Source organism: Bombus affinis, chromosome 3, assembly GCF_024516045.1.
Source record: "Bombus affinis isolate iyBomAffi1 chromosome 3, iyBomAffi1.2, whole genome shotgun sequence".
NCBI lineage: Eukaryota > Metazoa > Arthropoda > Insecta > Hymenoptera > Apidae > Bombus > Bombus affinis.
In genome coordinates, this window is record NC_066346.1 from 5,095,813 (window position 1) to 5,112,234 (window position 16,422).

At 44.0% G+C, this 16,422-nt stretch overlaps 1 protein-coding gene across 1 annotated transcript in view; it reads left to right on the plus strand.

Moving 5' to 3' along the window:
• LOC126914046 (UDP-glucosyltransferase 2-like) overlaps positions 1-16,036 on the plus strand; it is a 29,620-nt gene extending 13,584 nt beyond the window's left edge. Inside the window, exon 4 of the mRNA XM_050717490.1 lies at positions 13,178-16,036. Within this exon, the coding sequence (XP_050573447.1) occupies positions 13,178-13,475 (298 nt within the window). The 3' untranslated portion in view covers positions 13,476-16,036. The remainder of the gene's footprint in view (positions 1-13,177) is intronic.
• The last annotated feature ends 386 nt before the right edge of the window (positions 16,037-16,422 follow it).

Genomic DNA, 16,422 nt, shown 5'->3' on the forward strand with positions numbered 1-16,422 from the left:
TGTAATAACGCTACGTTGAACGATGTAATTCCGATAGAAGGAACTCTGCTATCTCGAAAGAGATACCATATCGGTTTATCATTGAGAATCTTTGATGCTGTAGGATTCGTTTGGACGTCCATGGAGCCACTAAAGACCGACTAGAAGATCGACAAAGTCAAAGTAGCAGTCATCAAGTTGTTTCATAGATCGCGAAACACATCGTCCTTTGGTACTTCGGATGATAGATGCGATCTTAAAACGTTATAACCAAAGTTATATTATTGTCTGTGGTTCGCGACTTCTCGGAAAGGAGAAACAGGGTGGGAAAGAGAGAGGGTGGCTTGTGACCCGTGTCACCGACGTGCAGCTTGTTCGATTTCCAGTTCTCCTTTTGGATACCGCGAGGCGATGCGAACTGGTCATTCAATTCCCAAAGATCTCTGCGCATGATTGCGCTTGTAAGCCAACTTCGAGTTACAACCATTCCTATTGAGATCAAACAGCATACACGGCTACTGGATGTAGTCGATGTCAGTGATGGTCTCTGTTGTCCGTGGCTCTTTCCCCTCTCCACTATCGTGTACTAAGGACGATCATATTCAGCTTGTAGTTGTAGAGCACTAACTATGAGATCGTAACGATTCCAGGGTCTTAGGTTGGACATAAACGTCGCGGAAATTTCGTCGAATTTATCGAGCCCTGGAGACATTCACGGCGTTCTTCGTCGCAGCTCGTGTTTCCACTTACACACTACCATACGATAATACGTTCTTCTCACCTCTGCCACGCCACCTTTTCCCATGAAAAAGTCGCTCTCTTACTGTCTGTTTGTCTCTCCTTCCTCTCTCTCTCTCTCTTTTTCTCGTGGTCTCGAATTATGGACGAAGGAACACGGTTTTTTTATATAATTAGCGTAGCTACTTTGTGTCTCCTCGTTAATTTCCCTCCAGCCAAAGAAGAAGAAGCGTCACAAAGTCGTATTTAATCACGTGTCCTCGTGTTACTAGCTGCACGAAAACCACTTCTTCCTCGCCCTTCGTTCTCTTCCGTTGATGAACGAAGTTCCAGGGTGATATTAAACGGTGCTATCGAATTCGTCCGACTGCTCGTACGAGGACTTCTCGCAGGCATCATTCGAGGGTACCGTATGTTCTCCAAAATCTACACGCGCACGCAAACATGTACTTTGCAGTCAAAGAAGACAGTATACTTACTATATACGTGTGCAGGTATACTTACGTATGTATGTTCGCGTGTGCATGTGCGGTCTATGTACGACGAGGCGAGCAAGCTGCCACGTAAAGCCAGTAGTCGGAAGGGTGGTAGGGTGGTAGTCAAAGTTTCGACAGTTTGTAAGGAGGTACGAGGCACGCCCCTGTTCCTCCGCTTCTTCTTCGGTTACGGCTGAGGGATAACATAGTACAGCTCCGTCGTCAAGTTAGCCCGACACCCGATTCGCTCCCCTTTCCTTTTCAACCCCTTGCCTCTCATCTTCTTTCCGTTCTCCCAGCGACGCTTTGTCCTCTGATTTTTCGCTTAGTTCGCGCTCCCTATTTGACTATCTTTCTTCTCCGTTTACTCTTCCCTCTCTTTCGATCTCCCCTATCTCTCAACCGAGCATCGTCTTACCTCGTCCTCTTTATTGTTCTGTTGTTCTCGTTCTTATTCTCCCCGGAGCGTAACCCTTTCGCTAGACGAGTCTTAGTTCCTCGACTATGACGGTCCGATCGGCATGGATGCCAGTCCCCGCGGCTCGTTTACCGACCGTCCTTTCGCTCGGATTTATTCGAGAGGCGAAGTGTAGTCGGAGATTCTCATTCGTCGCGCGCTAGAGGGTGGGTATCTTCTTCTTTGCGAGACTCTCTGTGGCTTCGACGAGTGCTTTGCCGCACCTGCTTGCTCGTAAGGGACGCGTAATGGTCGAGCGAGAGCACAGAACGGATTAGAGAAGGAAAAATCGGTCAAGAGAGAAAGCGAGAATCGCGAGGGAAGTGTATAATAGAGAGAAGGGTCGAGAAGGGCTGGAAATGAACAAGGCCGGAGACGCTGCGTAATGACGCGTGGAACGTCCCCGGACGAGAAAGTAATTGGACGCTTGCCGGGGATAACTGTTCCGTCTCGGTGTGCCGCTTTGATGAATGAGGTAACGTTCGATAGTCTGCGTCAGTCTGCGAGTAACCGGAGAGCACCCAGAAACTTTGCTTCTGATTGATGTTTCTTAAACTGTAGAGTGGAGGTTTGTAAAGGAACTACGCCCATTGAACGATCTAAACGACTTGCGTCTCCCGCAATGGCGTCAAAGAATACGTTCTCCAACCCCGGAAACTAGATCAACGTTGAATAGACTCGACGAGTTTGCTGTATCGAATGAGAGAACGGCTGCAAGGATCAAGCACAATACCTTGTAATTGCGGGAATCTTCGTTTTTCGTTGAAATTACGTGCTCGCTGAGCACGAGATGGAAGGATTTGGCAATGCAGGATGTTAGTTTTGTTTCCGTGAGAGGCAGGTTTCACTGCGAATTCGATAGTTAACTCGACTTAGGCACGAAGTTTCAGGGTATCGTTTCCCCCCGTAGGTAGTCTCCGTGTCGGATTAAAAAGTTGCTTATTTGCAAATGGAATTTTCACGTCTTTGGTATTGCATTTACCGGGAATATATTTCGTTGTGGAGTTATAGGAAGTCCCGGGGCAAAAAGCCGGCTTTCTCGGATCCGCTGAATTTCATTATTTAAGTTACGTGTACGGGTACAAGTGTTTGAATAATGCATTTGGCTCGATGTACACGAAAGCCGCATTTAGAAACCACCCTAATACAGACGTTCGCGAACGTCAACCTAACATCTTTATACCCAGTCTCCTTCGACAATCGAACGTTATTTCGATAGTAATTGATGTTAAAACTGTGCCCGTTGGTTTATTTTTACCGGTGCATGATAATTATTTGAGGCGATATTTTCGAGCTTGACGAACAAGATGAATTCGATTCAGAATTTATATAACACATCTTCAAAATATTCTGCAATTTTAATTAGAAAATATATTTTTGTTATGTAGATATAGTTGAAATCGCTTGTATTTTTAGTGGGATAAAAATCGTCGAATAAAGACAGTTAAGACTACGATTTAAATTCTTTTTAATCTTGCTCGGTGAAAAATTACAAACGAGGTTCTTAAATTCCCTTGAGGGCAAAAGGAAGGAAAGAAGCGTGCTAATCGAAGTCTCTCATTAAGGATAAAGCTTTCTCGTAGCATCTCACAACTTCGAACGGAGGCGTATCGAAAATCTCCAAGTAGATACGCTAAGACTCTGATCTTGTTTCGCAGCGAGTTTCTTTTTCGTTCGGTCACCATTTCACTTCCGTTCGTTGAATACCGCCTTCCATTTTCTTCGTCGCGTTCTAGCATTCGACCGATTTATTAAGCTCCATATACACGGCTAATCTTGACAGACGCCTTTGATCTTGTAATAATCGAAACTTCTGAGACGAATTCAATTCTCCCGCGAGAGTTTCCTGCTTTCTCCCCCTCTCCTCCTCGTCTCGTTCGACCGAGAGCGGGATTTACTTCGCTGAATGAACATGCTTTGGTGAAATTCGTCTTCTCGAACGATTCGCCATCGTTGCGAGAAGTACGTTGCTGAGAATCGAGCGAAATTAAACTGTATTTGGCCCGACATCGTGTCAAACGAGCAACTTTTCTTCTCCAAACGTTCAACGAGTGTTGCCCTCTCTTCTGGTAGAGAACCGCAATTTTCCACCCTTCTATGGAATATATTTTCGTTTAATAACGTTCTCTGTCATGTCGGTCTCACGTATTCAGAATTGCATATGTGCCATTGATGTTATATGGAAATGGAAAACGTTATCAACCTGCCGATGTATTCTCAGCTTGTTTTCTTAAATCTTTATTTGTTTGTTTATTTATCTCTTCAGTTCTACATTCATAAATTAATACTAATATTATTTTATTTACCAATATTTTATCTGTACTACTACGTAAAAATTAGATTTTTCCAAAACAGACAAAACTATCGAAGGAATATGGAAAATTACCGTGGCTCGTGTAGCGACCAGAACCAGTAGAAACGCATCGGAATATCCGAGAAAAGAATAAGATTTCCGGATTTGGATCTGGTTTTATCATGCTCCTTTCTGCACCCTCTGTCGCCCCCACTGGCCGTCGAAATTTTCTTCCCGAGACCATCCCCCTCTTCGCGTTACTCGGCTCGACTTATCGAGTTACAAAGACGTATATCGTCGGGAAGCGATTGGATTTTCCCAACCACCGTCTAGCACCCGACGAAGAAGCCTCTGGGGAACGAGATCAGGGTTTTATATACACGCACATATCCACGTGTCTCTCCGTGTGTAGACCTGTAAACTTGTCTTTGTGCATACACGAATGTACACGGCGTTTTGTATAGGGTGTTTCATTTTCGCGAGACACATTCTTCAAGCAACTGGTGAGCGGTGTTGCTGTATCGAAATCGGATCGCTGTCGTGCCGGAAACGCGAAGCCAAGAATTATCGGCTCTCGCTGCGATTAGTTGGGATGATATGGCGCGCTCGCGTGTTATTATTACGGTGATGTAGCGACGGGTCGTGGTAGTCGATAGGGAATCGACCGAGAAAAAGGAGAAGTTTCTGGTTCGCTTTAATCAACGTAAGTTAGCGATGACGGAGTGAATTTCAATCGAGTCGACGCGCGGCAAGCTTGATTTTACAAGGTTATATATGGGACGAGGCTCCGGGGAGGAGTTCGTGGATCGACAGAATCAGCGGAATCGAAAGACGGCCTGCATTAAGCGACCCGGCCGTTATTAAAACCGACCTTGCTTCGCTGTAATTTCTGTTTCATAGCTGGCGAGTAATCCAGCTGTGTTTCTACTTATTTTAATTATTTTCCTCCAAAATGTTCGTTCCTTTTGATGGGCTCAGTGACACGACGGTGATGCTTTTGTCGTTTGAAATAAATATTTAGTAACTTCCGATGCGATTCGAAGTTTCATTCGTTAAGTGTCACAGTCATTTGCAAATTTGTTCACATTTCTTTATCGTTATAGTTTATCATTTTCCTCGCTATCTCCTCTTCCACGATTCTCTACGATTTTATATAGTTTGGAGAAATTGAAGTATTTATAGCACTCTGATAAATTACCGTCCTTTAAATCGTTGAAATTCTTTCTGGGAAAAATCTCTGATTTATCGTGTTGAGCTGCTGCAAAGTATCTATTACTCTACTAATATATCTTTTATATTTTTTAATAATGATACATTTAATCAACTTTCATGCATCGTTTTAATGTTCGATCCTTAATAAGTTAACTGAATGCGTGACCAATTTCGTTCGTTGATTGGACAAACGTCATGCGTTGAACATGGTGATGGCGGAAATACATATATCATTGGAAATGAAAATATCGGGAAACGAGCAATTTCCATGTCTCGTAAATTCCTGCCTTTAAAATTCTTATATAATACCATCCTCACGCTTCCCTACAGAGTTAATATGAAACGTTCCCGTATCGACTCTGATTAATTGATGCCGGTGATAAAATCGAGTCGGTGATTCCGCGTTATTCTCTTTGTCTCTCTCCCGCGGGAGAATATTTCTTGCCAACAACTCGTATATTTTCCAGTACATGTTTCGCCGGAGTATTTTTCCGGTCTTATTGCTCTGAAATCTGCCAAGGAATTTCGATAGCACGAGATGGCGAGCAAGTACGAATACGTAGATTTTACATCTCTGCCTCACTGCCACGCGATAATTTAGAATCGTTGCCACAGACAGGCACAACTTTATGCATCTACGCTGCTTGCCAACGGTACCGCCCACCTTTCGAACTCGAAATACTTATTTGGAAGAGTAATCGCCTGGAACACGTCTTCACCCGGATCGGTCCTTCCGGTTCTGAGGATCGCCGTTGGTCAGACTCCTCCTTGTGCACTCGTTTACTTAAAACGAGAAGAGCCAGGATATACCAGCTCGATCCAAATGGAGCTCGCGTTCAGCGGATAGCTCTGATTCACGAAATTACTCGAACATCTCGTTCGTGCAATCAGATTCGTCTGCCATTTTCACCGTCGCGAAATTATACTCCAGGAAATATGAATCTTTTCTTCTCTTTCCTTCTTCCCTTTTACGATTATCCTTTTCGATGTGTTCCTTGATGAATTTTCTAGTAAATATTTTGGTAATCTCTTGGTAAATAAGTACTACAACCACGCGAATGCTACCGTATAATTAATACCACAACGTTAACAGTCGTCTGTTCCCGTGATCGATCAAAATGTTGATCGTTCGCGATTTGCTGCAGAGTGTGTTCCGATTAATAAAAAAATAACTCGAACAACCATCCACTGTTGTGAGAAATAACTGTTGAATCGAGTGAGTATTCTTCAATGAACAGTGAGCTCAGGGCTACTTATCTTCAGTTCCAAATGTTTGTACAAGTTTGAAGGACGTCTAGGGATTATGATTGTCAAGCTTTCGAGAACTGATCGCTATGAGAAATAAACTATTTTTGACGATGCTAAAACACTAATTAAAACACTACTATAGTTGCTCTGATGCCTCGCTCCCCTTCTGCTTCTTAGAATTTCAATTTGTAACATGAGCGGAGCTTGAGAGGAGGTCCCTTAACGAACTTATTTTTGAAAAGTGACCAACCTCGAGTCATTGACTCCCAGTGCGCCAGTGGCGCGATACTTCCTTGGAGCGGGGATCGTGAAGTCGGTAGAAGGGTGGTCCCGCTAGATTAAGGATCGACACTTGGAATTACCAACGGCTGTTACCGAGGTTCAAACTGTTAAGACCCTCTGGGATATGACTTTATGATACATACTTGCAAATGTGGAATCAAACAAAACGACTTGTATTTGACAAGCAAATTTTCACTAAGACCTGCACCTGGATTACAATTTGGCCCGTTCAAGAAATTTACTAAACGACAAACAAAAGAAACACCAAGATTTGGTGTATCATAAAGCTAGCCCATTGTTTCTTCTAGCAGCACTTGTAATATCGATCGATAATCAATTATACAGTACGTAATACATAATTAAAAAGAGTACGACAGCCAGAGAATATTTAATCATTCATTAATTAGTCAGCAACCATAAATAGATCGGTCACCAAGTTACACCTGCATAAACAACAATACATCCACTGCGAGTAACGGGATCGTGCAAATATTTGCAATCAATTTAGTACTCAATGAACAATTGAGTACTCGTTCATGGCAGAGAAGCCCGAGGGGATAGATGGGAAGTTTTTCGCGTAGGAAATTAGGGATTTCCCTGTATCGTTTTTAAATAAGAGACAGGCTTACGAGCCTTTAAATACACCACTGGCGGTAGATCATCCGGAGGCAGGGCATCAGAAAGGTTAGCCTGAGAACTAGTTAATCTTTTTCTTAGCCCACAGAGACGCAAACCGAGAACGTGATTCGCGGAACGAGACAGCGGGATGGGTAAACTTTTATTAAAAATCTAATTGGATCTGAGCTCGAGGCCTGAGGGCATTTCACTGGATGTTCCCCCTGTTCTTTCTTCTTCCGGCGTGCTACGCGCCTCGATAAGTACGCGTCTAAACGAGAATGTGTTCGCTCTGCCGTTTCATTTCTGACCTCGCGAAATTATCACACGATCGTTGAAACTTTTTCACATTTTAATATCTACGCACGTCTTCTAAGAATTAAACTTCCCTTAAAACTAGTTGTAGTTCTTTACAGTAGTTGAGATCAAATAACTTGAAACTCGTTTACCAGCGTAAGTTCGATATTTGCTTGATTTGAAATATGCTTCGAAGTTTCTATGTTATTGGTCGAGTAGTTGGAAATACTTTCGTTACATCCAATTTCTGTCGACATTTAACCCGTTTAAAAGTCACATTGATCAATCTCATAAATTGAAATTTTCCATTCTTTCCATTTATATCGTATCATATCGATTTTCTTTGTCTTCTACACGTTAAACTCGCGAATGATGCAGCCAATACATTGGACTGATTTTTCGTTATTATTGTCTCTTTTGTAATTACCCCCACAAAGCAACTATAATTCTGTTTCACCAAGATCAGTAGCAGCATTATTGATATATTTCATATTATACGTACACTCAACGCGTTCCACATGGAGTACTTTCGACTTACGTTAAGAGGAAAATGAATTTGAAGGTGAAGTTGCACTGAACGCTCGAGAACAAACATTTTTAATGCTAAATCGTGTAATATTTTTTAACTTGCTTCCACTAAAAAATGTTGCTATTTAACTCGCCTCTCGATAACGCTTATACGTTTTCAAACACAACGATCGACTGCGTTCAATCACAGGTTTCCAAGTGAAGCTCGAATGTGAATCTGTGTTTGATTTTTGCTTTTAACGAAATATTTTACACTGTCGCCGATTGAGTTTGTTGTTACTTGCCAAGATATTGCAGTGTCCCGTGTTTAGTGCTGTTCTATATTAGGTAACGTCATCCTACAATTTGTAGTTCCATCATTTAATGCGATTAGATCGTAAACAAGGTAAGAAAAGGCCATTTTTACGAGAGTGATCCAGTAGGTGATTTATTCGTGTCCCGCTGCTGTGCTCATTCGCAGAAACCGCGCGTTCGAAAATTAACGGCCACGTATGTCAAACGGATATCCTGTCCGCGTAACGCGCCAGCGACTGTAATTGAGGATTTAAACGTTGTTTGTGTCAGGTGCGAATGAAACATACCCAGTGTCGGACTTTTCTGTTTCTGGCCCAATTAGTTGGGGTGCTGTAGGCCATGCGCGTCGAATCATTCCCGCGGTTGTTTGTTAAGCGTTTCGCGGTCCACGTTACAGCTGTATCCCGTTTCGCGGACGAAATAACACGATTATTCGCCAAACTTGAGCTAACCTTCGCGCTTCGTGATCGTCTGAAGCGATTTTCCCTTTGGTTTACCGTTAATGCGGTAATTCGATTATGGACGATTCTTCCAATGTAGCGTCGCGTTTTGTGGCGATTTTGTAAAGATGATGCAGGTGATTCACGTTGGAAAACCCGCTAACGGTTAAAGTGTGCAGCAAAGAAATTACGAGAGATTTGCAAAAGAGGAAATAAATCTTTATCCGCGTATTAAACCACAGTAAAAATTTCCGCAATATGCGTACTGTTGGATCTCCCGCCATCAGAAATATAAAGAAATTCGCACGACATTGACAGCGCGAAATCGACAAAATGACGTGGCGTCGCTTGTCCGTGCCGCGTAGCCGCGTGGTGACTTAATGATCGTGCAGAAATTTCACGGTGTAATTGCGTCGCGATTTGCAACGCAATCCGAAATTTATGCTTTATAATTTAGAAGACGGCGCCGCGAGAATCCTGAATAATGCGCAGGAAGATAGGTGTACGTGCGCGAGTTCGGTTACGCCGGCTAATTGGCCGCTCGAGAAGGAGAGCAGGCTTCTCGGTTCGCCGCGATAACGTTACAAGTCGGAAAGTAAGTTGGTAAGGTGTCGAGGAAGCTAGTGGTAGTGGCAGAATAGTGGTGGCGACGTAGTGGTCGTAGTAGAGTGGCGATGTGCGACAACGAACCCTGGAATCGTAAAGTAACTTCGAAGGAATTACGAGGGGACGAAAATTACTTTTCGCGCGGACTTGCTGCCGTCCGCCACGAATTTCACGGGGGCGTCTGATATAACGCGTCAACGTAGGAACAAGGGAGCTACTGGAATTTTCGTAGATCATTTCGCTCGATGATGATGCAGTAGAATTACATCAGGACAGATATAGGAAAACGTGTGTAGAGAATGTCAAGAGATTAACGATTAGGTACTTTTAGTATTTTATTATTGAACAAAAGCAGACCAACTTTTCGATCTAGTTTCGGTTCTAGTTATAGTTTGTATCGTTAAACTCCAACGCAGTAAATTATCGACTCAACGGGAACAAACTTTAAAAAAATTTAACAGGGGAAATTAGTTTTCCTCCCTGGCGAGAAAATTGCACGAGATCGACGGTCGCGTCGACGAATATTTTAATTGCGCGTATGCGATTGCATATTCAGCGAAGCTCGACGCTACGTTGGTGGCTGTGGTTTATTCGTAACTCGTTCCCAGAGAACTTGCAAGCGACAAAGGACCCTAGTGAGATCCCGATAACCGGAAGTCTCATTTATTACGTGCCTCTGCACCTTCCGTGTTTCTCGCCAACAGCGAATTTTTCCGCCACGCTCGAGCAACCTCTGTTTTAGCCTGTTTTCACACCTAGTCACATCACGAATACGTTAGTAAAGCCTGGGCGAAATAAACTGGCCCTTTTTTGCTTTGCATTCGTCTACCTCCTTCCATGGTTTATACATGGTTAATTAGAGTGCAACGCTCGCTCCTGGTCGTAGACAATTTTATCTTTTCCCTCGCTTTTTTTTTTTTCTACTTGGTTAATTCGTGTTCTCGAAATATCATCCCTTAATTCTGTGCCCGTGCTATTTCAAGCTACGAACGTGGTAGCATGTTACTCGATGTTACTTTATCTCGTCGTAGAAGTAGAGAAATCAACGCGTATTCGTGAGAAACAATCGCATTTACCGATACTTGTAAACGCTTGAACATTATGCCGAGCAAGAGGGCAAATTTCACGTATTCCACGAAATACTAGCACGAATAGGGTGGAACAAAGTAATTCAGCCGTAGGTAGGACAACGGCTGCAGCAACCGTTTCTACGGCGGTGGAACACAGTAGTAGAACATGGAGGAACATCTTTCTTTCTCCGTTTGCAATTAGAATCCCCAAACCGAGTAATTCTGCCCGCGCAGGGTGGTCCGTGTGGATGAGTTGCGGGTGCACGAGTTTCGGAACGGCGAAGTCGCATCGGGGGAGTCGAGCACAGGCCTCCCCGAGTCCCTGCGATAACGTTACAAGTCGGAAAGTAAGTTCGTAACGTGTCGGGGCCGCTCCAGCCGGAGCGACAACGATCCCCGAGATATCGCGGGAATTATGATCCCCTGGAGATACGAGTCGGCCTCAGAAATGGGGATAGAAATGGTTTCTCGCGTAACTTTCGCGACATCTGCCTTCGGACTTTCCCGGCTAAATAAATTCGCTCGTTTTCCGATAACGCGAAACCCATCTTCTTTCGAACTGTCCTTCGATCTCTATGCGCGGAGAATCACTGACGCGTACGATCAATTACATATAGGTTAAATAAAAGAGAGATTTAGTTTATTTGGTATATAGGTTTTTATCATCGGAATGAGACTTTGGCAAGATTGTTTATTGCGAGATACGTGGAAGGATCGAGTGATTGAGATTAAGGGATGAAAAATGGGTATGAGGGTGTCCGCGTAGTTTATTCAGGGAGAATATATATCAATTGCGCAAAAGTCCGGGAGACTATCTCGTGTAATTTCATAACTACACCCTTGGGAAATATTTCCACATAGTGTTAGTGCATAGAAACGAATCTCTAAATATTTTCTTCGTGTAGCTCTGCTTGTTCGTAGTTTCCCGTTGGTTCTAAAACTTGTTAGAAACACATCGATAAATAAAACATCGAATTAACTACTTTCATATTCTTACCTTTTCACATCTCGCGGGATATTATAATAAAAATTTCTACAATATTGCGCAACTTTTTCCCTGGATGAAGTGAAAATGGTAATATCCCGAGGATTATAATCAGATTCGATTTTTCGAAATATCGCACGCGCGATACATCTTCAACGACTCCTGATGGTATTACGTTGCATTATATTCAGCTCGAAAGTGACACTGAGCCGACAGCGAATCATCGATCTTCGATTACCGTGTCTCTGTCGAATTAGTCGGCTTATAGCGAGCGCGTTTTCAGGTTTGCGTTCTTTTTCCAACTTAGCGCTAGTTTTCATTCATTCCGCTTTCCCCCGCATGAAAATCCTCCCTCCTATCCCCTTCTCTCCGCTTTCTGCCGGCAATAAATTAATTCCCTTCGCGCAACGTCTGTCCGACACCCTGCGAAACATCGTGGCCTGTCCCCGCTGGTGGATGGATTGTGCGCTGCGTTGACGGAAGGGACGTCGAACGCGCTTAAAATTGATGGTTAATTCAAAACCACCGCAGGGCTGCGACTGAATTTGACCGAGGCAAATAACAGGGGGACCAGGTTGATTCGCGGCCTGCAGCTGTAAACACGAATAATGGAGAGTACCGATTGGTAAATTGTGTGCTCCGGGTCGTCAGGGCTGGTTGCGAGCGCGCAACTCACTCTCTCCCTCTCTCTCTCTCCCGCTCCCTCACTCTCTTCCTCTTCATCCGCTTCGTCTATCCACTAGCGTTTCCCTGGCCTCTGTTATTCCTCTTCATCCCTCGTTTACTCCATCGTTGTAACCTTTTTCTCTCGTTTTTCCTACTCTTCTCTCTAATTTTTTTTTTTTTGCGTCTATGTTTCTCGATTGGTGAACCCAACATGGTATCTCCAGGCACGCAGACAGTGCGGACAGCGCACGTTTCGAACGGACACGCGTTTCAACTCGAACCAACGACGATTCTTTTTGCTTTTGTCGAAACGGTTGCAACGGGTTGTCATCGATAGCGGGGTCGGAGTTGTTTCCGGGTGAACGATAAGCGTACCGTTAAAAGCTCTCGGAGATATTTATAAAGTATCCCGCGGCATCTTTTCCCGTTCGCCGCGATATCGAGTAGCGGATCGATCGGTATATTGCATGAATTATTCATCGAGTCGTTGGCTATTGTATCGGGCACGGTTGTTAAAGTTGAGGATAGAAAAAACACCGAACGTTCTGCGTCACCGGTGACTTGCTGTGCCGTGGTAAATGGAAACGCGAGCAAGTAAACGCGCAGGAAGTGGAAAGTCGTTTGGTTGTATAATCTGATGCGACTGGGTTATTACGATTTTGTCCTTTCTGCCTGAAAAATTTACGTTATTTCGTCTATTCCGTTAGTGTTATTCATTTATTGCCTCTGTTATTTCAAACTTTTCCGCCGCTGCTGAAATTTCATTTCGCCAAAGAACGATAGGAATTTTTTCCAACCGGTGTTTAAGCAAACAAAAACAAAACAGGAATCAACAACGAATGTTCAATGAAAATAAAAAGCAGAACAATTGCGCCAGTAACGTTATCGATGCAACGTGACAATGCGTCGGTGACAACGAAAGTTAAATTTTCCAATTGTTATAAATCTTAATCCACTCAATGTTAATCGCGATGGCCCGTTTCTGTTACAGGTACAGTGAAAATGCCAAGAAGCTTTCGAAAGCTTTCAAAGATCGACCAAAAACTCCGTTAGAAACAGCAGTATGGTGGACAGAATACGTTGGTCGGGGAAATGGTTCTCCATACATCAGGAGCGAGGCAGCGAACATGTCCTGGTGTCAACGCAATCTCATCGATGTCATGGTTACATTAGCAGTCCTTGCCTTGCTCAGCCTCTATGTTTCATACAGAATATTGAAATGCATTCTGACCAGAGGCATGAAGAGACAGGACCAGAAGAACGGAGCAATATCGAAGAAGAGAGATTGATGGCCATGCCGTTGCAAGTTCCAAGACGACGAATAGCATAAAAAATGAATAAGATAGGACCGATGTTTTCGAAAGTGTACGATGGAACAAGAAGATGACGAAGTTCACGAGACATATACATACATACCTCGCATCCATATACCCTTGATTTAACGCGGCTAGGAATGTTGCATGGCAAAATTTTCCTGCAGCTTTTGTTAAAACAACGGGTCGATCATGCTTGAAGCGAATTCCGACACGGTGTACCGACAATAGCCAATCACAGAGTCCTTTTATTCGAGCTGCCGTCGGTCGATAAATTAAATCATCAGCGTCCGAGAGCGCGTGTTCGTAATTCTGATTACATCGCTCGAGAGGCGGAAGACTGTGGCAATTTTCGCAGACGCTCGGCTCTCTGTGCTCTTCTTACTTGAACAACTGTAGCTATTGAAACAAGGACCGAGGATAGTAGAAATAGAAGGCTGTGACTAAAGACAGACAGCGTCACGAAAAAAAAGGCGACCTTAAGGAGAAACCCGGAAGAATTCGGGGAAAGAAGTAAGAGAGGAAAGAAGAAGAGAGGAAGGAAGGAGGAGAGCGAGAGAGGAAACCAGCTTTGCGGGCATTACTGGGTATTTCCCAGGTGGCCGAGTCACTGACTGCGTCAACTGGCTTTGGCTCTCGCAACAACGGCAAAGGGAACAACGCAAGGAGAACGACGAGGCTTTACTGCGTCGAAGAGGACGGTTGAAGCTGCGCGTTCATGGATGGAGGCAACAGTCCCGGGGAACCAACGGTGTACTCGACTACGCGGAATATACAGCTCGACGTTAGACGAGCTTGCTTAAAGAAGAAGGAGGACGAGTCAGCGAGGACAACAAAGATGGATCACGTCTAACATCGGCGGATTAAACGGGACTGGATGGATGTTCGCTTCTATTCGCCCGCGTCTCAGTTTTCCCTTCACCGGTTTCAGCCTCTTTCCACGTCGCGGATTTTCGCATGAGTGCCCGAGCAGCATAAGACACGTGGGATCGGCTCATGAAGATACAAACGAGACGATAAACGCGAAGAGGTTCTCTCTCGTCTTTTACGAGATAAGCGTCTGGATAAGTCGACGTCGTGATCGTGCTGGTTCCTAACTCTTATCGGAATATTCGATAAAAACGTATCTCTTTAAAACAGCTTATGACGAACTGTTTTTCATTCGTTTGCTTTTGTTAGAAAATAAAATTTTAAGAAGGATTTTACGAAGGACAAAACAATAGACAGATTATTCGGATAGCGAGTATATCGTGGATGGAATTCTGTAGTTACATGGATTGTTGGCCAGATTATCGAGGAATATTATAATAGATCGTTAAATGCTTTCTCTCTGTCCATCTCTGGAAACTACTAATGCATCGGAACAGAGTTCTGTGGTGCTTTCAGCCGCAACCGGATCCCCTGTTTCAACGGGGAGGACGGATTGTTTCGTACTTGCGCCAGATTGTGTCAAATATTTACTTGACAAAGTTTGCGCGGGCACAGCCGCAAAATGCGTCGCGAAACATTATTCCACTGAAAAGTGTATACGCGGATTCCTACGGGGTGACCTACAGTTTGTCGAGATGAGTTTGAAAAAGAACAGGTCGGGAGATAGAAAATACGCGTGTATTCCCAGTCGTTGCGGCTTTCGCGTTGTGTAGCTTCTTTTTTCTCATCGTTGTCCCACGTTTCGTAAGCTTTTGTAGTCGAAAAGCGACTCGAAAACCGAACGAAACGAAACGATTGTCAATGGATGTTGAAGATTGAAACTTCGTTTCGCGCGAAGAAATAAAATTCCTTGCATAGCTGTGCCCGACCGCGGTTGTTATTTTTCGGTGGTCAAAAATTCCAGTATTTAAAGAGCGAAGAGGGAAAACTCGGCGTTTCGCTGTCGGTAGCGTGCTCGGTCAGACGATAATATTTATTGATGACGAGACCGGATCCGTTGCGATGAAAGTTCGAAGGATCAGCTTCAAAGGGGAACTTTTCTTGGAGCAGTCTCTTTGGACAGATAGGAAGCTTTTAAAAAAGCGATTCGAGACGTGGACCGAGGGTCGAAGGGGGCGCGAACGCGCGCGGACTGGAGGAAAACGTACTTCCGGCGATACGGTACTTTTTCTATGGCGCGGCGTAATGGAATGTAAAGTTCCCGATTAAATTGCGTCTTTAAGCGATCCTCACCAGTGAGATATTTTTTGTGAAAATATAGCCAAAGTAACCGAGAAATATCGTTGGCACTGTGTCTTCGGTCGATCCACCATCGGCGTTGTTCGCGAACTTAGAAAGCCCATTAACCGTTCGAAACACAACGGGAAAGCGAGATCGTTTCCCTGCGAGACATGTTGTTATAGAAAATACTTTTTCAAGTTATTTTATCATCGGAATACGGTCGTTGCGTACTACGATGGTGCACGGGAGAAGTTCAATGGTTCCTCTGTCTCGTAGACTTTGAACGATCTATCTTAGATACATTGATTGCAGCTTGTGTGTGTGACTTTCTATTTGTTATCTTGTTACATTTATAATTGTTAATATTTCAGACTTGTTTACTTATATTTTTGTGTTTTTTATTACAACATCCAGCACTGGGAAGTTCGGTGTACCATCTATGGTACACGAAATACGTTAAAACACTCTGGTCTCGGGTCGAAGCGTCGAAACACGAGCACGATGCTCGTATGAATGGAATTCGAAGAAAGGATGGTGCGTTCCTGTAATGCGTTCAAGGGGATGAAAACTCGGGGATAAGCCCCGAGTTTGTGTCGCGTCATTTCGCGCTCGCTTTAACTTCGTTGATTGAATCATGAACGGGTCCCGCCCCATTCCTTGCATCGAGTCTTCCTTCGAAGGATATTCTCTCCCGCACAGGTTGGAACACGGGAGCAGGTCAAATGGAACAGGATTTGACTGTTGCTCGTGAACGTAAATAGGCCGTACGTAA